Source organism: Tigriopus californicus, chromosome 4 (assembly GCF_007210705.1).
Source record: "Tigriopus californicus strain San Diego chromosome 4, Tcal_SD_v2.1, whole genome shotgun sequence".
In the NCBI taxonomy this organism is placed as follows: domain Eukaryota; kingdom Metazoa; phylum Arthropoda; class Copepoda; order Harpacticoida; family Harpacticidae; genus Tigriopus; species Tigriopus californicus.
The window spans coordinates 105,490-127,327 of record NC_081443.1 but is presented as its reverse complement, the minus strand read 5'-3'; the positions used below and the strand labels follow the sequence as shown (position 1 = coordinate 127,327).

General features: G+C 42.0%; 3 protein-coding genes across 4 annotated transcripts in view; 1 reads left to right on the top strand and 2 right to left on the bottom strand.

The window, feature by feature from the left end:
• Positions 1–21,838, top strand: part of LOC131879319 (zwei Ig domain protein zig-8-like) — an 85,701-nt gene that overhangs the window by 39,633 nt on the left and 24,230 nt on the right. Inside the window, exons 1-2 of one of the 2 annotated variants that reach the window (XM_059225609.1) lie at positions 8,898–8,966; positions 14,269–14,371. In XM_059225609.1, the coding sequence (XP_059081592.1) occupies positions 8,907–8,966; positions 14,269–14,371 (163 nt within the window). In that variant the 5' untranslated portion in view covers positions 8,898–8,906. Of the gene's footprint in view, positions 1–8,897; positions 8,967–14,268; positions 14,372–21,838 lie in introns of those variants that run through there. The other variant, XM_059225610.1, reaches the window with a different exon arrangement.
• LOC131879321 (zinc-regulated GTPase metalloprotein activator 1-like) lies at positions 1,287–2,465 on the bottom strand. Its single transcript, XM_059225612.1, has one exon. It carries the CDS (start codon positions 2,426–2,428, stop codon positions 1,757–1,759), a length of 672 nt encoding a protein of 223 aa, XP_059081595.1. The 5' UTR covers positions 2,429–2,465; the 3' UTR covers positions 1,287–1,756.
• LOC131879314 (uncharacterized) lies at positions 14,466–16,939 on the bottom strand. Its single transcript, XM_059225603.1, has 4 exons — positions 16,544–16,939; positions 15,940–16,471; positions 15,219–15,504; positions 14,466–15,148 (listed from the first exon to the last, which is right to left on the bottom strand). Exons 1-4 carry the CDS (start codon positions 16,859–16,861, stop codon positions 14,680–14,682), a joined length of 1,605 nt encoding a protein of 534 aa, XP_059081586.1. The 5' UTR covers positions 16,862–16,939; the 3' UTR covers positions 14,466–14,679.

Sequence of the window (21,838 nt, the reverse complement as noted above, 5' to 3'; positions counted from 1 at the left end):
AAAGAGAAGGATGGACTTTTACATTACACAAATGCTTGTCTTTGATAAGGAAACTCAAAAGCATGTCAACTAGATCTTGTTTCAAGCATTGATAGATGGTTTTGCAGATGTGAAAAAAGTGATGGAATGGTGGGCTTGCAATGTTACGAAGCTCAATTATAAATAAGTACGAGTTTTCCAATAAATAAAAGAATAAATTCAAAAGAGCGCCATGTTTGAGTTTCATTTCATGCTTTTGGTACGTACCTATATCTGATGATATTTTTAAGAAAATGGTCAAATATTGGAGTTGTTCGAATGATATGGGAAGACTTCCTATGATTAACCGATACCTTTTTTTTTACAAACTCGGGTTAGTCTTTCTATGGCACAACGTTGACCCTATTTGTGTTTTCAGGACTTGTTGCCAATAACGTCGGACGTTTTTCAAACAACCGTTCTCATGGGAAGTACAAAAACAGTCAGCCAGCCTTTGCTCATATTTGGACGACCAGGAAAGGTTCTCTTTATCGCGTAAACGACTTACAATTCAAACAATACCAGAGCAAAGCTTCAAAACTAAGTCTGGGAATTCTTGGGAAATCAAAGAATATGTATTTCTTAATTCACATGAGCGGCAGTAAAAAGTGGAACACGATGTAACTAGTCACTTTTCTTGAGCCTCTTCTTCTTGGGTTCGGAGTCACCCGTCGAAGGTTTGTGATCTCCATCTGGTTCCGTGATGTGTCTCTCCTCTCATGTTTCGTCACTTTCTATCAAGGCATTAATTGACCTTCACACACTCGCCACGGTCAATCACCATCGTTCTCACAGGATCCTTAGTTTCCAACCAAATTTCCAAGCATTTCTTCCTCTCATCCTCACTTGTTCCTTTGGCCACTTTGGACTTGGGTTGTCCTCCGGCTTCAGCAGACATTCATCAAGGCCTTGATGAGAGCCTCTTTCTTGAGCTCTTGGCCGATAAACACGAGCTCCTGCCTCCGATCCTGGATCAAACCGGGCACCATGTCTTTCTCGATCTGACGAGCCACATCCGTGTCTTTTCGGGGAGCGCCCTGGGGCATCACGCCCATCCAGGGATCGCCGCAAGAGTTTCAGTTGGCTCCGGCCTGACTCCACTCGGCAAATTGAAAATCCCGACCAGCTAGCCACATGAAGCCTTTGGAACGAAAGATTTGGCCAAAGTTGGTCTTCATATATTTTGGCATTTAGCATAGGTGGCATCACGTTTCGCTTTCGCCGCCTCACAGTCCTCGTCACTCAGTTCTCTGCCTGGCCTGGTCTTTTTCTTCATTCTCAATGGGTTTATCGCTGGCCACGTCGGTGGCAGCTTCGGATTCACCTCGTTCATGGCCTTTTCTTCTTCGATCACTTCGTCATACGTGACCAATTCCAAGAGGAACAACTTCTCCAGGAACTGATGGATTCGTCGCGGATGAAAAGGCGTTCGAGCCCGATAAACGAAGCTGCTGATGCCGTACTTTCCGTTTCGGGTTTGACCTCTTCTTGCAAGGTTTGAGCCATCCGCACTACGGGCAGCTACGTCCATATTGAAGAGACCCGTGTTCACGATGGCTTCACAAGGCACTTTCGAATGTTGGGTAAGGACCACCTTGGCCGTGGGATTGAGCACGTGAACCAACTGTCGGATGGCCTGGATTTCTTCTCTTGCACGAGATCAGTCTTGTTCAACAATACCACGTTGGCAAATTCGATTTGATCGATAAAGAGCTCAGCGATGTTACGATCATCCTCCTCATCCACGCCCCTTTTCGTGATAACGCTCCAAGAGTGTGGTACACGAAGTGATGTCGCCACTGAAGGCTTGGCAATCGATCACGGTCACACACGTGTCCAATCGGGTGATATCATTCAGGCTGTGAGGCTTGTGTCCGATGACCTGACCCACTTGCGCCAAGGCTTCGCCCAACTCCTCCAACATGTCCTGCCGTTTCTCAGTCTGGGCCTTGATCTTGTCAGACAGGGCTTCTTGATCCTGGTCATTTTGGCCTGGATGTTCTTTCTCATGGTCGTGGTCGTGTTCCCCATCGTGGTCGTGGTCATGCTCAAAGTCGAACGTGAACGTCTCGGCCACTTGTTGCGGCTCACTCACGCCCGTGCTTTCAATGAGGATGGCGTCAAAGTGATTGGACAAGGCCAGCCGGGTCAATTCCAGGAGCAGATCTTCGCGCAAAGTGCAGCAGATGCAGCCGTTGTGCATCTCAATCATCTTCTCCTGCTGCTGAAGCACATTAGCGTTCTTCACCAAGGCAGCATCAATATTGAGTTCGGCCATGTCGTTGACCAAGACAGCCACTTTCAGGTTGGGATCGCGGCTCTCCAGGATGTGCTTGAGCAGAGTGGTCTTACCCGAGCCCAAAAAGCCGGACAGCAATGTCACCGGCAAGGGATAGCGATTCTTTTCCATGTTGATTCGGATTCTCGGACACGGAGTCAATCTATGCCACCACGTGGTTTCGGTAATGCTGAAATGTAGCTGTTCGTCACACGTTCCAATCAGGGAGGCCAGCGCTCTGAGCTCACAAGCGGCCAAAATATCGCTTGAAACGTGCCAGAAACAGTCATATGCGCTCCAGATCGGGCCGAAAACATGCCACCCAAAGCATGCACAAGTATCACCCCATCATTGTAGCTACCTCCACATCTGGTGGTTGTCATGACTAGGCCCGGCATGAACTTTCAGATAAATATCGTCTGTCTGGACTACAAACTTGCCCAAGACTTACCCGAGTGTCCACAAAGTTTAATTAAACTTGCACTCACACGTTCTATGAGCTGTAAGGGCTATCTATGCCTCCTGTACCAATGTACCAAGTACCATATACATGGAAAAGAGAGCTCTGTCATGATAACCATGGGCACAGGTTTTGAACTCACAATACCTGAGGATAAGATTCTTGCCTTGTTCACGTTACCTCTAACTCTAAGAATAACCAGCTAGCCCACATTGCATTGAATAAATTCTTACCCACATTTTACATGATCAAACATTTTACATTTCAACACAATCCACGTCTTACAAAAAGATCCTCAAAGAAAAAAATGCGAAGACTACTGGCAAAGTTATGAAATCATGTCAGAAAACATGCCAGATTTCTCCAAAACAGGATCGCTCTTGGAGCTTTTCTTGAATTAGGGTGACCAAATGGCCAGATCATGAACACCCTAGAAAGAGGCCACCATGGAGGTTAGATAGTCAGTAAATGATTTCTTTCCTATATAGGTTTACGCCCAAGAAAGTGATGAATTGACCTCCCGTTTCCTTTGGTATTGAGTGTCTTTCAAACCTACAAACCCTACAATGGATGGCCGGTTTGGATCACAGGATTTGTTGCAAAATTCGTATGCGAGACGATGGACTCCGCATTCACCAAATACTTCAAACTGTACTTGTACTTGGGCTTACCATTTGTATCCAGCAATTCCAACACACACCACCTAACTTAGACTTTCCCGTATACAAATATAGCTCAAGAACATCGTTCCTGACCGAATAGGTTTCATTACACTAGGCGAGGGTTTTGGGGGGGTTGGGTCTCTCCTTGCTTGAAGTCCCCAACATCATCCCAACTATTCCGACCACTCTCTGTTGAAATCGAGTCATAAGGGGCCTTCCTTTGAACACTCGATAAAGACGACAGATTACGAGCGAAGTTAAAGACAGCGACCATAACCATAACCTGTGAAATAGAAAGGAATACCATATTTTTGGAACTGAGGAATGCACCTGCAATGTTTTTGGCGAATTTCTTCACCATTTCCATAGTTGTATGACCTCTGTGACAATAGTGACGAAAAGTCGTCGAAAAAAATCAAAAACTTAAAACTTGAAAAAAGCTTTTCACTCTTTTGGCAGAAAAATGTTGGACCCGAATTACCATTTTTCCACTTTTCGACTCTTTTTCGTCATGTCTCCTAGATCTTTTTTTTCATATATTAGAACACTTTTAGGCGTTTTGTCTTTTGGGACCTTGTCTGTTTCCTTCTTAACAAGTTTTTCCTCGTGTGTGTTGGGGACCATTTTAATTTGCATCAGCACTTGCGCAGAATTCAGTCGTTTAAAGCAATTTTATCTTTTGGTTTGATTTGGGGTTTCGCATGATTTACTAGCTGCTGCAAGGAATAGAATTCTCGTTACTAACTACACCTATATTTTTAACAGTATCTGGTCTACCAACAAACCGAATATCATATTGTATTCCATATTTTTCTGTTTGGGAAGGTCAACGAAAACAGGGAGCTGTAGTTAGGCTCTACTTACCATGATTCAGATTTTCCCAACTTTTTCCACAATACATCAACTTTTTCGCGCTTTTTTCTAGTTGAGAGCAAAATGTTTCGGCCGAAAATGCGACTTTTCTTTTCCGAGGTCTTGTGATTAAACAAAATGTTGATTTTGGCCATGCAACATACCCTGTGTCCCAAGCAGATTGAGCCGATTGTTCAAACACGGCTTTTGGTATTTCGTTGTCTTGCGTGTTGCAGGATACATCAAAAAGAAACTTTCGACTACAAATTAAAACCTTTTGTCTTTGTGTTGTCAGGAAGGCGTTCGTTCGACTCTGTCAGTCACGACAGTATGCTTAGAGCCTGTGTTTCCGTGGGAATTCCACCGCCATTGGTAGAATACCTTAAAGATGCGCACTCTGGCCTCACAAAAGTGCTGGAGTCCGACCCAGAGGATCGTGTCATAAGCTGTAACGTTGGCGTTCGTCAGGGAGGAGACCCCCTTGTCATGTCACATATTCAACTACTTGATGGAGGTCGATATGAGTGTTGGAGTGAAATTAGGAAGGGGTGATCTCTTAAACTACGGTATGCTGGCCGATGACACCTTCCTGGTGGCCGAAACCCCAGGGGGGCTGAGCAAAACATTTGGCCAATTTGAGAAGGCGCTGAGGATGTGTGGCATGCACCTCAACCCAAGTACATGTAAGACGCTCCAAATTGGAGCTTGGCAGGCAAAAAAGAAGTGGTTCGTTGTTAGGAAGCCCATCCTAACCACTGCAACGGGCAGCATGGTCGATGCAATCACCATGAGTGTTACCGGTACTTAGGTGTGGAATTGGGCGCTCGTGGTGTAGAGACACCCAGCAATGATGTCCAACTAACTAGGCTCAAGACGTGTCTCTTGAAACCACAACAAAAACTACACATATTGAGAACAGTTGTTATAACTTCCCTATACTATCCGCTCAAGCTGTCAGAGTATACACCAAAGAGGTGGCTCTGCACTGATCGTCTGATCAGAAAATTCGTCCGAGGTGTTCCACATCTCCCACACGATACCCCGCTAGGCTTCTTTCACGCAAGCAACAAGTCTGGAGGCCTTTCTATCCCAAGTTCATTCACCACGGTGGCTAGACTAGGGAAAATCGAGTCTCCAGGCTTCTAGATAGCAAAGATCCGGTGATTCGCTACCTATGCGGAAACAACAGCTTCATACCGAAAGAGCTTGCGAATCATTCCAAGCCTGTCACGATTCACGGTATGGAGTTCCCAATGACAAGGTTGGGGTGTGAAAAGTGACTTTGTCTGTCATTTATATTTTGTTATCCAGAACTAAAACCGTGAACGTGGTGCTACCTTGTTCCCGCTCCACATTTCCCCAAAGGGACATGCCGGGGAAGGAGGTTAAGCTTGCTCATATGCACGCCAGCTAAGCCTCCTAAAATCTGGACAAGATCTCAATGGAACCAAACCAAGTGGTTGAGTCCGCCCCGGACAACGGGACCCACCCCGGGGCCCCAACTGCGGTTAGGTGGCATATTTCCCTGAAACATAATAGGTGCCTCACATAGGTTGGGGCTGCCTTATCTACCAGATTAATCCGGACAACGGTTGCCCAATATCAGTCAGGATTCAGGATGGACAGACGATTAAAAAGCGGACGGTGCCACTATTTACGACCAAGTTGAGGGAAAACCATCCGTTCCGGAGCCGTACTACCATGGCGCTCCAGCCCACAGATCAGCTGCAAATCCGGAATGATAAGAATCTCACCTCCAGGGCAGTAGCAACGAAATAACAGTATTTCGTTCGTTTTTCAAAAAAGGAATTGTAATCCCAGTATATTTGGCAATGTTGTAATTGTTTTTATACGTTCAGACATAACAGTTTTTACTTTGAATGCCATTCTTTGCAACGGTTACAAACCCAGAAAACTTTGAGGCCTCCAAAAAACTTGTTACCACCTAAAAATCAAAAAAATACTCGTCTCTCGTTTCTCACTTTCCAGAGAGGCCTTTCCTTATTGGTAGCTCTCTTTTTCTAGGTAACCATGACTTAAATTGCCACTTTATATTATTTTCAATTTACGCATCTTGAAGAAGAAAAATCAGGGCTGATTTTTTTTTAATATATTTATTTGGGGTACTAGGGTCAGAGGAATTAACCTCGCTCGGCCAGCAAAGCTAGCCATCACATCGTCCAACTTATTTCCGATAGGCAGTGTGTCACAGTCCGTTTCAGATTGGTTCTCCGTCTGTGGGTGGGGTTAGCGATTAAAAGTTTCCTTGAGAAAGATCGGGGAGGAGAATCAAACCGGGGACCTAGTGGTTTTAAATCTTGTATTTGCATTGCCTTATTATTTTTATCTCCTCATTGAAATCCTCATTGAAATTTCGGTGGAACGAAAGACCTGATTCAGAGCGAAATTGTCCCTTGTAGACGTTATTCATTTCCAAACCTTTTAACAATTTACCACAAATTTGAAAATAAGCACCGCCAACTAATTGTTGGAGAATAACGTTTATCAAACTTCCTTTGGGTCGAGTACATATTTTTTTAAAAAATCTTTTGCCGACTTCCTTACCGCTATTGAGATTGGAATCCCAGCCGTTCAAGCCGAGAAATTTATCAATTGTACTTGGCTTTTAGTTATATATGTTATTTGATCGACCAACGAATTGGAGTCGGCTGATCTGGCTAACCATGAATATAAGGTTGATCGGGAATTTTAGTCAAAAACTTATCCGTATGCTTCAACAAGTTCCCAGCTCTTCCATTTTCCATGGTTTAAGGAACAGTTTCTTGCAGAGAAGCTTTATTATAAGCTTGATAATTTTCTAAGATTTCATGACTTTTTGTGGCATTGTTGCAAACCTTCAACAACCATTAGCTGAGCCCAAGTAAAGATCTCAGTTTTATATGTGCAATACATAAATAATATTTACTCCAGAAAAAAGTAAAACGGTTAATGTTAGTACTTGCTAAGTATTTTAAAAGAGACTGAACATTTGGAAAAGGCTTCAAATAAATACTCACATAAGTATGACTGAAACGTGGTATAACTTCTTGATTTAGCCTTTTTTAGGATAGTTTGAAATGCGTGACACTACTTTGAGTTCATTTCACCAATTTCACCATCACCCAAGGGTCAGACTGGCCGGGTATTTTTTCAGCCAGCAATGCTAGCTCGTGCAAAATCAATGCTAAAAAGTATTATTTGGGATTCGAAATTGCTAGAACAATGCTACTTTTTTAAGAAAAGCAAAGTATTCATGGTGCTCATAAGGAACTTCAGTTTCACAATTAGATTATATTTGGCACTCTTTTACAGGACATGTTCAGGCGACATCTTGAAAATTATACTTTATATATATATAAAAAACATTTGAAAAACACAAAAATCAAAAGAAAAACCTGGCAGTAAAAATTGATGCAGTTGTGTTTATGATATTCTCCTAATGTTGAACCCTGAGACTTAGAAGGGAACACCAAAAAGTGACAAGTTTTATTTGAGCAAAAATGTATTTTCAGGATTTGAACAAGGTTTTTTACACACAATTAAAATTGAACTTATCGCCAAAAACTGCTCATCTTGGGTGAGATTAGATCAAGAAAATAAGATAAAATGTTTTTTATTCGTGCATCATACTTCAAAGCAGACATTAGCAAGAGCTGCAATAAGGTTCTTTATCCATAGAGCTCAATTGTTGTCAATCTCTTCTATTTTGATTTTTTTGCTATTTCTGAATCTTGTGATTTGGTTTACCTCAAATGTGTTGGGGTGGGGGGGAATACTTTTCGGAGAACAAAGAAACTAACCAAAACAGTTATGTTTGTTTGGATATTATAGTGAAATTAACCCATGCTTACATTTACTTAATGATTGGTACTTCGTCCTTAAACACTCAATGACCATTTTAATTAATTGTTTGATTTGTTTTAGCGAACTCAAAATCTTTTGGCGGGCCAAAAATCTGTTTACAAACAGAAATTAGGCTAAATCTCCCTTTGAATTGAGAAGCAATTAGAATAAATCATTTGGTTCATTTATGTAAAGTAAACAATGGAATTAGCTGTTTGGCTACAGCGTATCAATTTCATGCAATTGGAAAGGGATCCTATGAAAGAACATTGTTAACACCGCCAAAGGTAGTTCCCTTGTGAGATTTTTTTTCCTTCCCTTTTGGTCATTTTGTCAGTGAAAAAATGCTAGAAATATGCTAAAATGCTAGACAAGATCTCACAATGCTTGGACTATGCAAACAATGCTAGTTTGATGCTAAAAAACAGACCAGTGCTAATAAAAAAATTTAAGGAGCTGGTGCAGCCGAGCGGTCTAAGAGGCAGCGTGAGCAAGGCAAGAATCCTCTCCCTAGGTGTCGTGGGTTCAAACCCCGGCGCTGGAAGTAACCCCAATGCTAGCCCCAGGGTATTTCGAAGTGCCAAAGCGGGCTGCATCATTTTTGTGAATTTACTTCTCTCTTTATAATCTCTTTCGGACACTCTTGTGATAAGTTATAAATTCGTCCATTATCCTTCCATTTTGTCAAATTTTATATCCTTGGCAAGAGTTCCTCATTTATCCATAGGATTTAACAAATCTCTTCCCATTCAAAGGTTCCCCCATCCCAGATGATCTGGTCACCTTTGCTCGGATGTTGATGATCAAATCATTCGTGAGGTCACATCCGGCTGGCTATTTTGCATCAGATTATGTAAGGATAACTTTTCGGTAGATCCATGGTCTCATGAGTTGCATGATGGTTTAACGGATACTCCTTCAAAACTAACTCAGATGTTCATGACTTAGCAAACGGTTGTGGGTAAAAAAAATTTCAAAAATAAAGTCAAAACTTATCAAATCTAGGTTGCGTGACAAAACTGTTTGATCACCGTTGATTACGTCTGATGATCCTTTTATGGCTAGTAAATTTCGCCACGAACTTATCGAAATATGGAGTGCTGTTGGTTTTGAGCCATATCAGAAATAAAGTAGCAAGATAAAAACGTACAATTGAAGTCAGGTCCCTTGAAAATATTGTCTCGTAAAATGGTTTGTTTCAAACTTATGTGATCAGGAGCACGCTGAAAATTTGAACGTTGTCTAGTAATTAGAACGTAACTTTGGTCACACCTCTTGAGCACCCTAAGCATGGTTTTGGGCTCAAATTTGGCCCAGTTTATCTCTTTAACAAGATCTTGTGATCCTATAAAGTGCCAATTCTTTTGAAGAAAGTGATTTGTTTGGGAGAGAAGAAATGTTTGCTTCCGTTCGCAATCCACATTTCTGGAAGTCCGTGGTTACGCTCATGTATTGTTTATTGTTTAAACCAGTCTAGTCATACATCACATTGATGATAGGAGAGTATTGGTTGGTAGGGGGTAAGGGGAGATAGAATAGCAGATGGGACCCAATAGGGTGCTAAACATTTTGATTGGTATCTAGGGTTAAAAAGTTATTCTTAAACGCCCTCAATGTCCGAGCATGTCTGTGGGACATTGGCAAGGGGTTCCATACACGGGAACAAGGCACGAAAAATGAATGGTACCGTACTCGAGATTTGGCCACTGGTTCACAAGGAGGCTTATTTTTTTAGTTTCCGGGTCATCATTCGATCTGTTTCTTCATGAGCGAAGAACGGTGGTGCATCCCCGAAGGTGAAATTGTTATTTGCCTCGAGCACACCTTGAACGTAAAAGTCAAGTCCAAGACTAACGTCTGAAGAGAGAACAAAGATAGCCTTTCTGGATAAGAAATGTACCACAAGTTTTTTACCATCTTGGTGGCCCTTCTGTGCACCTTCTCTATACGAAAAATGTCCCCTCTGTTTGGAGGGTTCCATACTTGGAACTCGAGAAGGGGTCGTACATAAATCTTGAAAAAATTAGTGAACGTATCAGGGTCCCTCGACAAGAAATGCCTCTTCATCATACCCATGACTTTGTTAGCTTTTGATGTGATTCTAATACAGTGGCTACTAAAGTTGAGCCTTTCGTTGAACGTGACCCCCAGGTCGACATGACTCGGCTGTCTGTGAAGAGAAATTCCCGTAATCTTGTAGTCAAAATTCGAATCTAGAGCTTTACGACCAACACCCCAAACCATGCATTTCGAGACATTAAAATGCATTTGGTTACGATTAGCCCATTCACTAACGACATTCAAATCGGCCTATAGATTGACTCGACACAAGGGACTCTTGATTTGGCGGAAGATTTTTACGTCGTCAGCAAATCGCATTGATTTAGACCCATTTAGAGGTGTCAGGTCGTTGATCAAGATAAGGAATAAAAGAGGGCCAAGGACACTGCCTTGGGGCACACCAGAAGTCACTGTCTTCCATTCCAATGAATGGCCGTTCAGCACAACCTTCTGGAACCTATCTGTGAGCCATGCTCGGATCCATCGTAAAAACTCCCACCTCACGAACTCCCGCCCATTTGAGTTTTTTTAGTTAGAAGGGAGTGGTCAACTTTATCGAAGGCTTTGTCGACGTCCATAAACACAAAACCCACAGGCCACACTCGTTTTCAAGCGAATGGGTCAAGAAATTACGAAAAATTATTTTACTTGTAGTGTAGGAAAAACCGGATCGAAAACCACGTTGATCGGAAGTTATCACCTTTTAATCATCGAGAAACTTAGTCATGTTGTCTTTAAGGATACCTTCCATGATCTTGCGAGAAGTAATTGTTTAAAAGATTGACAATAACATCCGCTTTTTGATGAAGGATTCCTTGGTCGTCTTCAATACTTTCTATGGTCCTGCACCCGTTCTTAGATCACGGACGTACGGATGAAGGGAACGTAAATTCTGTACTGGGTTGGGTTGTCTGGTGAGTCAAATTTTCCGGTGGGTCGAGTTATTCTGGGTTGATTTGCCGGCTGGGTCGAGTTTTCCGCGGGTTCGAGTGGACCGTTGTCTTGGAACCGCCTATCAAATAGCTGATGTTTATCATTTATTTGTTGATTGTATGGCCACCCATAACACGTAAGAGTGTACAGAGTGTACAGGTTAGGGAAAGAAGGGACATGGACATTTACAATGGAACTAATTTAGAACAACAGACGACTAAATTGAGACAGGTGTCAGCTTGCTTGGGTGCGAGATCAAAATAAGACTCTTTTGGAGTGATCGTAGAGGTTTAGCGTGCATTTTGAGAGGACCTTCAAACCTTCGAGAATCCAAGCTAGCTAAAACAATGAAGTCCGACTCTTTTCTCTCTCGGGTTCCTTCATTGTTCAATTTGCTGTCTTCAAATATTCGTTGGGCGTATGTAGGCGTTAAACCAGTCACAGAATTTAAGTCAGACTTGGACAAGTTTTTGGCTAAAATTCCCGATTAACCTTATACTTAAGGGTTGGCCAGATCCACCAAAAGGAACCATAAAAAGGAACAGAAATCCAGTGTCTTCAGGGCCGTTTTGAACGAGGCACAAGAGGACGTCTGTCTTAGTTCGAGTGGCAATGCATTCCAACATATGTTTTTCCTTTGCCATTTAGAAGTACATTTTGACAGCAAATGACAGGTCTGAATAGGAACAGCTTGAGGAAACCTTTTTCACTTTGGAAAGCTGTAGGTTTTGAAAGATGAATAAAACGCAAAAGTGAATAGTGAAACAATTACTTTGCTGAATACAGTCTTGTAATAGCCTGAGTCCTCTTGTATTCAATTCTGGATACAATTTTGCTCCGTTCATCCCTTCGTCCATTTTTCTAAATGAATGACCTTTAGTGGCTTGAGCCTCTTTGAGAAGGTAGGGAGGGGTATCGAACCGGCGACCTCTCTAACAATATCAATTTGTCAAAATGCCAGAAGTAAAAGTGCTTGCTTTCAACACTGTACTTAAGTATCTCGAGATACTCCGTATTAACTGTACTCTGAAGACAATCATACTAGAAAAGCGCTTTCCTTTATGCATTGAAATGCACACGACTGTACAAGACTCGAACGCTCCATCGTCAATTAGTGCTAAACTTCAACCATTTTGTCTCGGGTTTTGGAAAAAGAGGACCAACTTTCAAGAAAGCTAGAAGTATACCCAAGTACTAAAACACTGTTCAAGTCGCTTTGCATGAACCGTCTCCCTAGGGATTGGCAGGTAAGGAGTTTGCTTGTTATTGCGTCGTCGTATACCGGTGTATGACTGGATGCTTTTCTCTGTAGAGTGGTAGATATTCATCCTAGGAAATGGATAAAATAAGGAAAACAAATAATGAGCAAAGGAGTAGAGTTAAGGATGAGAGAAGACATAGTTGAATAAAAGGCTGAAACACTTGTCACCTTAATGCTGTTCTGGTTTTTCTTGACGCTACCATGTCTAAGTAAAGTACGTGATGGGATTTGAAATTTATTCCATCATGCTAATAGATGAATCTCTGAATTCCATTAAGAGACTTTGTAACTTAGGTTCGCATAGCCTGTCCCTTGGGACTTCATTCTCAAAGTTGGCTCAGGCGAGACACTCGCACCACTAGAGTTGGAACAAGAGCTTCCTATCTAACAGCAATGTCTTCATTTCGTGTTCATATTCGGAGGCTGAGTCATTTTTTATGCCAAAAAGATCTCCATTTGAATATGCTCATCACCAATAACTGCCAAAATTGTAACCTTCTAGCAAAAAGAAGAAGCATAACCGAACCTTTTTGGTAATATTCGGGTTTCAGTAGTCGTTTTCGTTTGACACAAACAGAATAGTGCAACTTTTTCAGATACTCTACCTTTTCCTGAATTTTGGAACATTTGTTCCACTCTCACAGACAAGGAACCAATGTTCAGATTAGACTGATTTCTCGGTTGACAAAAGAACCATTTTATACATTTTCTTGCAAATTATTCGTCCAGTAACCTGAGCTCACTAAGAAATAATTCAAAATGAGGACTGGGTTCTTTTTGCATTATTGAAAATATTCTTTTGTAGATCTACTTCAGGGAGTTCCAAAATCATTTGTACTTCTTCTGCTTTATGCCTGTCTTACACTGTACAGGTGTGTGCGCCTAAACACTTCTTGATTTGGTTTTGAATATATGTAATGCAAATAATATTGTAGTACAAGGGTATGGACTTGAATGCAATCAATAACTAGGACCTAGCGAAAGGCATATCACTTGATGTTGCCCACATCAGCCATGAAGCTCGGCTTTGTGGCGGTCTTGAGCTGGTCTTTTGTCTAAAAATAGACCCCTGACAACTTGCCCTTCAAACACTTATAGATTGCAAAGTCGAACAGTAAACAACCAGGGCAATGTGGTGACCTAGCGAGGGTGTCAAAAAAGTCTGGGGTGTGCAAGTTCAGAAAATTTTGCATTTATTTGCTTTGTGGCACCTTGCACCATCGTGCAACTCTTTGTTGCTCCATATTTTGAGCTCCATCTACGTTATTAGCGAACAGTAAAGGCTGAAAACACCTTCTCAAAACACTCTTTTTGCAAGTTGATATGGGTTTGTGCTGCAAAAAGGAACAGCGAGAAAAAAGCAAGAGGTCTAAATAAGTGCTGCATTTTAGGCGGACAGGCCTGTGTGGTGCAGCCTCATTTCTATGATAATCTAATGCTCCTCGTTTCAGACAAAGAGAAAAAAGTTTACGTCAAAAAGAGTTGAAGACAAATGAAAATCGTCACCTAGAGTTCAACCGTAGTTTTGGAGTGTGTTCAGTGCTGCTGATAATAGAGCCGTAGGTAATGGATAAAGTTAAATTGAAGCAATCTTTGACTAAAGCAGAGCACAGTTTTGTTGATGTCTTTCTTCTCTGACGTGGGGCCTCGAGACATTCTCCGTCACCAGGTTCAGCCCTCTTTAGACGAGTCCTTTTGTTTCTTACTTGCCTTCTCCCTAATCTGTGGGGATTTGACAGAAAAGTTCTTAATTCCCCTGGAATATTCTGAGCCATTGCCTTTCTTCAACTTTTGAACACAATGCCCCATGCGGTCGACAAACCCAAATCTCAATGAGACCTTTGCTCTTTTTGCTGGTGATCCTTGAGTTGATCTTGAAGGTCTGTTCCATTTTTTCCAGGTGATCTTGTTCTGTTCCCTCATCAGTCTCACCATGGCCTTGATTCATCGTGGTTGGCAATTTCTCATCACCTTCGCTCTCATTTGGGGAACCTCTGTTAATTGTAAGTACATTAATTACAATTGGTATTCACATTGTCCACACAAACTCATTTGCTTTCTCAAGCCATAGCTCCTAGGGGACGAAGATCAAACAGTATTTTGATTTTGTCAAAGCCTTTAGTGTATTCCAATAGAAGATGAAAATAGGTGCAGATGTCATCCAGAGCTTACCATTCACCACAAGGTATTTGGGGTAGACTCTCTCAATAAATAAGAAACCCAATAAATGAAATCGAAAATAGGCGTAATCCTGAGCGGTTTTTTAAAGCTTGGGATCGCGAAAGAATTCCCTTGTGAGATTGGCTTCTTTTTACACACCACATGGTCGATTGCAAATATAACAATATGCCGGGTAGACAACACAGTACAACCGTCGGCACAATCTGCACACTACACTGGAACCTTTGGCTGGTGCAACCGTGGTAGTGGTGGAGGTGGTGGTGGTGGTGGTAGAGGTACCTGGGTCGGGGTTATTGGTAACCGTCTCAGTCCCGGTGTCAGAAACAGTTTCCTGTGGATCTTCTGTGTCAGTTGAAGACTCAATTGCCAAGCTTGTGGTTGTGCTTGTGCTTGTTGTAGTTGAAGTGGTTGTGGTGGTCGTTGTGGCTGAAAGCCCCCTACAGGCGTTGCGTTCATTTCCAATGCGACTCATTCCCAATTTGCGGCCCACCAAGACGCGCTTAACATCATTCCTGTGGTCGCCCGTTACGAGACCTTGGCAAATCACATCGGGACCCGAATAGCAATTCACGGTCAATTCGTAGTTCGGGGCAGTGTAACTAAACAGAAAAATATGTTTCTTCGTCAACCCTTGAATGCCGCCAAACTAAAATTGATTTAGCTTATTACGCCATGATGGAGTGACGTCCGCTTGGGGTTCCATTCTCCAATGTGATCAAGTTCCCATAAGCATATCCCCCCCGGGGTACGCTGCCTTGAGAAATTTCTCGGTTATGCAGAGCCCCAAAAGTATGGCCAATCTCGTGCCCCAGCGTATGACTTGGGCAGCCTTTGGCAATCCAACCGAACGACAATCGACTTCTGGTTCTCAATGCATCCGTGTAAGCAATGCCACAAACTCGGTCCTTTACTTTGGACAAGAGTAGAATTGCGATGTCGGCGCTGTTCCGGCTTCCTAAAACATACCGTAATCATTTACTGCATATTTTCAACCGAGCTTTAGTGAATGAAGTTAATATCCTAACCATTGTTTTGTTTGCTACGAAGTCAGATGGCAGCTCTCTCGCTCGGCCTGCCATCTGATTTTGGGTGTCTCATTTGAGGGAGATTCCCACTTCGTCGTCACAGCCAACATTAATTATAACCTCACCCTCGGAAATGACCGCAGGTTCGCCCATTTAAGTTGTTAAAGCACCAACTCATGGTGTAATTTTAAATGCAGCAAAGAAGCTTGGACTTGGTAAGCCTGGGATCGAAGCAAGATTCGCAAATTGGAAAGCGGATGCTCTACCAATAGGGTACCCCAGCAAGCCTATATCTTTATCTTCATCTTTAAGGCCTTTATTAAAGTAAATCAAATAAAGTGATTGTCTGTCCTGTTTTTACTTACGTTTAAGTCTGGCAAAGTTTTGAAGAAGTGAGATTGGTGAGCCTGACTCGCGAAAGTTGGCAATTTTCTCGATGCAAAACACCCGGGCCTTCAAGTTAATATTGCTCATCTGGTACCCCAGATTGGTGGCCATGATTTGTTGATTGACATATCCAACAATATCCGAGGTCACGTCCTCGAATTCATCCGTGTAATAGAACATGACGTTGATAATGGTCGGACTTTGGGATGATTGACGGTCATCCATTTGATCGTCATCATCATCATCATCATCATTCCCCAATTCTGCGTCCTCTTCGGAGACGGCTCCTTCGGTTTCGGATTCGTCTGGTTGAACGCCATCCATGATTGACTCTTTTTTGTCGGACCCTTCCACAATGTACACGTGACAATCTATGCCACAGTTTTCGATGTAATGAAGTGTCTCGGCAGGTTTGGCATGTTTATGGTGGAGAGTAATGGTGGCAGTTAGTCGAGGATACCTCGACGCTGGACCTGTCACTGTCAAGATGGCCGTACTCCCAAATTGATCCTTTATTCAAGCAGTAACATAAATTGAGCTGAGAAAAGCTTAGCATTCATTACCCATTGCATGTATACGTGCCTGATAGAAATAGGAGTCGATTGAGTCATCGTCTCCGTCAATCTTGGTGACGCGTTCCAACAGAACGGAATGGCTGTTCGGGACCAAAAAGGTTTGAGCCTCTCTCAGAGCGTCAAAATCCACGCTCACCAATTGACAAGACTGAATGTCATCTTCTTGGCAATCCTTGACAAGCTTGGCCTGGCTTTGATCGGAGAATATGGTGAGGAAAGGCCGTCCAAGAGAAGCCGATTGGCCAAAAGGAAGAAAGGTGAAACTGAACACTAAAAAGCCAACCCACCCCATAAAGATGGGACGATAATGATCGATGGGCTTCATGGTTGCAAAAACGCCCGCCAATCACGGATAAGAGAGTCAGGTTTGGGTGGATATGTTCCAAACTTGGAATTGAAGTTTCGGCCCAAGGGACCCGTGTTTTTATTCGAAGCATTTGGCATCACCATGCTATCTGTGATTGACAGATCAAATAAAAAGGTGTTTTTGCTTATTCAAAGCCAATATTGATCGACCACTTTAGGTGGAAAAAGGAAAGAAGGTAAAATGTTAAATGGGCCAAGGAATGCTCCAAAATGTTATCAAACCGTGTCAAGACCCTGCTATTCACTTTATAGGAGCTGTCAGTCAGATGTGAAACATCTCTAACAAATTTGCATTTCATCGGTCAATGACTTCGAAACGCAAAAGGTCCACAACAGATAAAACAAATATCACAAGTCGACACCATACGCAAAATCGGAATGTTTCCCAACGAGGAAAGTTCTCTATAGCTAGAACTTGATGCTTTATCAAAATCATGCAAACAAGTGCATAAACGGAGCAAGATATTGGTCTTTGAAGAGGTTTGCTCCAAGCTAGCAATAACTGAATGTGTTCCGAAAGGTGGGGCATAAGTTAGAATTCCGAAGTGCAAGAAGCAAGTGTTAAAAAAAGAGTTGCAGAATATCAAAAAGGCTCCATAGCAATTTCAGCCTCGCAGTTGTAGCAAACCTTCAAAGAAAATTGAATTTGATCAAAAATAGAATTAAAGTCTCTATGGAGAATGATCAATTGAAAGAGGAGAGGAGAGTGGTCCATGAGCTCTGATCGAATCCGAGGGCTTTTTTCCCTATGCCAACTCAAAGAGGAGAATGAAACACCCTGTAGGACCTTTGGAGGTCGATGGGGAAGACATAGACGATGCAAAGGCTAAGGCTAACATGCTTGGAGATCAGCGCTCTAGTGCGTTTTCAACTCCACAGAGTTTGGGAGCAAATGCTCATTGCTCAAACAAAAGGTCTGTAGAGACTGTCGAGGCTAGTCAAGTTAAGCTATTGAACGATCTTCTAGTTACAGATCGAGATGTTTTAGAGGAGATCGAGAACTTCAGGCTTTCAATTTTTCCTGGTCCTGATGGTGTGACATCCCACCCTCTGATGAGACGGGGGCAGTAACTGATTGGAATTAATCTATAAATAATATGAAAAGTAGTAATTAAAATATTGAAATCTGGATTATATTTTCAAATGGAATTACCAGCCTTCATTATTTTTTGCTCCCTTAGCTTAGGCATGGAGTAAGTCAGTGGAGGAGTGGGGAGCTCGGTCGAAGATCGAACGTTTTCTAGCGAGGTTTGGTACAGCCATGCGTTAGCTCCTGATCAGATACCTTGCCGCTGAGAGAGTGCTCAATGAATTCCATCTTCATGCTCAATCACTCGATTAGGAGGTAACACCACTCAGTGCTTGTTTTCCGCATTTGTTTTTTTGTTTAGTACGAATTACTAATTGTTAAATGGCAGCTCTCTCGCTCGGCCTGCCATCTGATTTTGGATGTCTCAATTGAGGGATATTCCCGCTTCGTCGTCACAGCCAACATCAATTATTACCTCACCCTCGGGAATGGCCCCAGGTTCGCCCATTTAAGGTGTTACAGCAGAAACTCATGCTGTAATTCAAATACCGCAAAGAAGCTTGGACTCAGCTTGCCAGGGATCAAAACAAGATTTACAAATTGGAAAGCGGATGCTCTACCAATACGGTACCCCAGCAAGCCCTTGTTTTCCGCATTTTTTATCAACTACTTTCCCAACTGCACGGGCCAACCATCCTGCCGACTGCGCCATGTTATGTCCGCTTCGTGACTGACTTTATTCTTGACTAGTATGGCTTTTATATAAATGACTTGTATACATGGGATGAACACGAGCATGTGCTCAACAATTACAACACACATAGCCATTGTTTCCAGCGGTTTTTAGCCGCGATTTTGCCAAATTTCATCAATTATCTTTTCAGCTCTAGTTATGACCAAGAACATGTCACTTTGTCGAGAACTGGAGTACGTCAGGAACTACATAGAGAGGAAAGCTTGGTCGAAGCTTGGTCGAAGCTTGAACGTCTTCTAGCGAGGTTTTGTAGAGCTGTGAGTTATTTCCTGATTAGATGCATGCCCGCCGAGCGAGTGCTCAATTAATTCCATCTTTACGTCCAATCACTTGATTAGATTGAATTCCGAACAATTATGATATGTGAATGAGAACTAGGGAGGCATTCGTATATTTTACGTTTGATAACACGGCAACACTTTTGAAAACATTATGTCCAACAAAATATTTCAATGAAAAGCACAGTTTCACAAGCTTTTGGTGACTGGATCAACTAACTTTTAGCTTCATAGCACAATTGAATGAAAAAAATGATGATGAAAAGTCGCTGGTATGCTTCAAGTATACTAGAAATACGTAGCTTTTTGGTTATTCCAAGGGGAATGTCAAAGATGTTTGCAAATTTAGCCTCATAGGAATTGAAAAGTCTTTCAAGAATGTTCATGGTGTATATGGGGTTTGAATTGATTAGTAATAAGTTGTTTAGCGAAAAATACCTCGTTAAAGTCAGGCATTATGGAGCGCATTCTTGTGTTCCTAGGTTTGTTTGTCCGCAACAAGAGGAGGAAAAGGAGAATGAAAAGGACTATTCCCACTCGTACTTCGTTAACTCGTTCCCGTCACCACCTCTGCTACTCATCTGGAGCTCTAGGGTTGATTAGGTTTTGGCACTTGATTACTCTGAAGTTCGGGGTTCTTTGCACTGTTGTTTAATCTCAATGAGAATCCTGTTGAAATGTGATGGATATTTGGCACAAGAATTCAGAGGCACGTGTTTAATGGCGTCGATAACTTTATTACTCGAACCTCTTAGAACAATGAGTGAAAACCGCGAGCAGTTCTTCGGAACATTTTCTATTTCTAGCTAATGCAACTTTATATTATAGGGAGACCTTCATTGCATTCCAACATTCCACCTCAATGATTGCTCTGACAAATAATATTACACAACCGATTCAGATACCAGAGCTTTGGTTTCGGTAGACACAGTGGTAAAAATACCCTTTAAAGTTTTGATGGAAATTCCCAAGCACATCTTGGCATCTTTCTCCCTCAGAAAATCATGGGAAACAGTTTTGATTTTATTGCTTTATGAAATTCTAGCCCACAAAAAAAACTTACATACCTAAAAACATATATTGCCTTGATGGTCGATTGAGGGACTATGGTAGCCCATGAAATGAGAATATGGCAGGAACAGCTCCGGGTTTCAGCTTCGATCGGCATGCTTTCCAGAGAAGGGCGTCGAGGTTGGTTTCTTTTGGGTAACCAATAAGTCAAAATTGATGAGGTGCAAAGAAAGTCATGAGCTCCGAGTTTGGAGAAACTAGTGGGTTGCCGTTGGTCCCGTTGCATAAGTTGAACCCACTTTTGACGAAGCTTGGGGTCTTTGGGAAAGGCAAACAAACAGAATCCGACTAATTCGCTATTCAATGCCCTTTCTTTTATTATTGTCTGAATTGTCAGTTATCTTTGCCTAGAGCTTTATGTACCTTTGCTCATAAGCTATGCTTGGGATAATGACGCTTGGCAAGCCCATCGAACTTTACTGGAAAATCCGTGGGGATAAGAAGCATTAAAACCGCTACTTATTGTTCACTTACTGGGACGAATTTAATCGCAAATAATGTCTTTAAAAAATTGAACAATCTGCATCCTAAATATAGCTGGCTTTTGCAATGGTTGCATTTAGACTAAAGACCTCATTAACTCACAGTTCTTGATTGCGCGAAAAACTTACTAAACGAAAGTCACCATCACTGAAGTAGAAGTTGCTCAGTATTTATCAGCGTCTTGATGAGTCACATGTCAAGCGCCTGTGTTGATGTAAACGGGTCCGAGGCATTGATAATAATATTGATATCACAAAATGACTTAGTCTGAGGCGCGCAAGACGGGACGGCCTACTTTTAGAAGAGTATTTTAAACAACACGCCGATTCTCGTTTCTTTTTCTCTCAATAGTCTCACAATAGCTCAAAATGCTATATAATGTCACAAAGCATTATGATATTTGACAATGTGTTTTACAATCATCCTGAGTACACTTAGTTACCCATTCACCTGAATTCTGAAGACAACACAAAACAAACAACGTTAAAGATTTTGTGACATTACTCCATGAGTCTCTGAAGGGGGCGGACATGGGTCGAGCCCAAGAGGTCGAGAAAGGTTTGGTAGCGACCTTTAATCGGAAAAGGAACACAATCGAGTGCAGAACAGGCCACATAAAAAGTAACTGTCAAGAACCCTACCAAAGCTGGCCGAGGGGATAGAGCTAACAAAGCAGCCGCTAGAACCGTGGATTCTTATTTGAATGTTGGGCTCGCTGCCCATGTTCTGCCTAACGTATATCACTATGATAGATGGCGATGCCCCATGGATTGTTGACTCGGGGGCAACCTGTCACATGTGTATGAATGCAGAGTTATTCCAGTCTTTAGAGACGATGGAAAGTCCCGTGGTGATCACTCTCGGAGATGGTAGACGTGTCCAAGCCAGTCAACGTGGAAAAGTCGCTTTAGTCATTCACTCAATTAGGTTTGGTTTTTCACGGCTCTTTGCTAAGACGTAATTACTTCAAAACCTAATAAGTTTATTGCTCATTTATGTTTATGTCTAGCTTTAGCAGTTTCTTTCAGATTTGTAGTGTACGTAGTTTTTCTAGTTCCAAATCGTTATGTGTAGTTCTTTAGTTTGATTGTATTGGTCCTTTAGAGTTAGAATTTATTGTTCATTAGTAATAGTAGTTGTTCATTTTATTTTGTGTTAGACCAGTTTGTTGAGTTTATTTCTGTGTTTTTGTGTTGTTTTCCTAGTTTACGTATGTTCTTGATTCCTTTCTTTTCTCTTTCCCTTTCTTCTTGTTTACTATCTCCATCTTAGATTTGTATGTTTAGTTTGATGTGAAGTAGTTCATTCCTATTTTGCTTT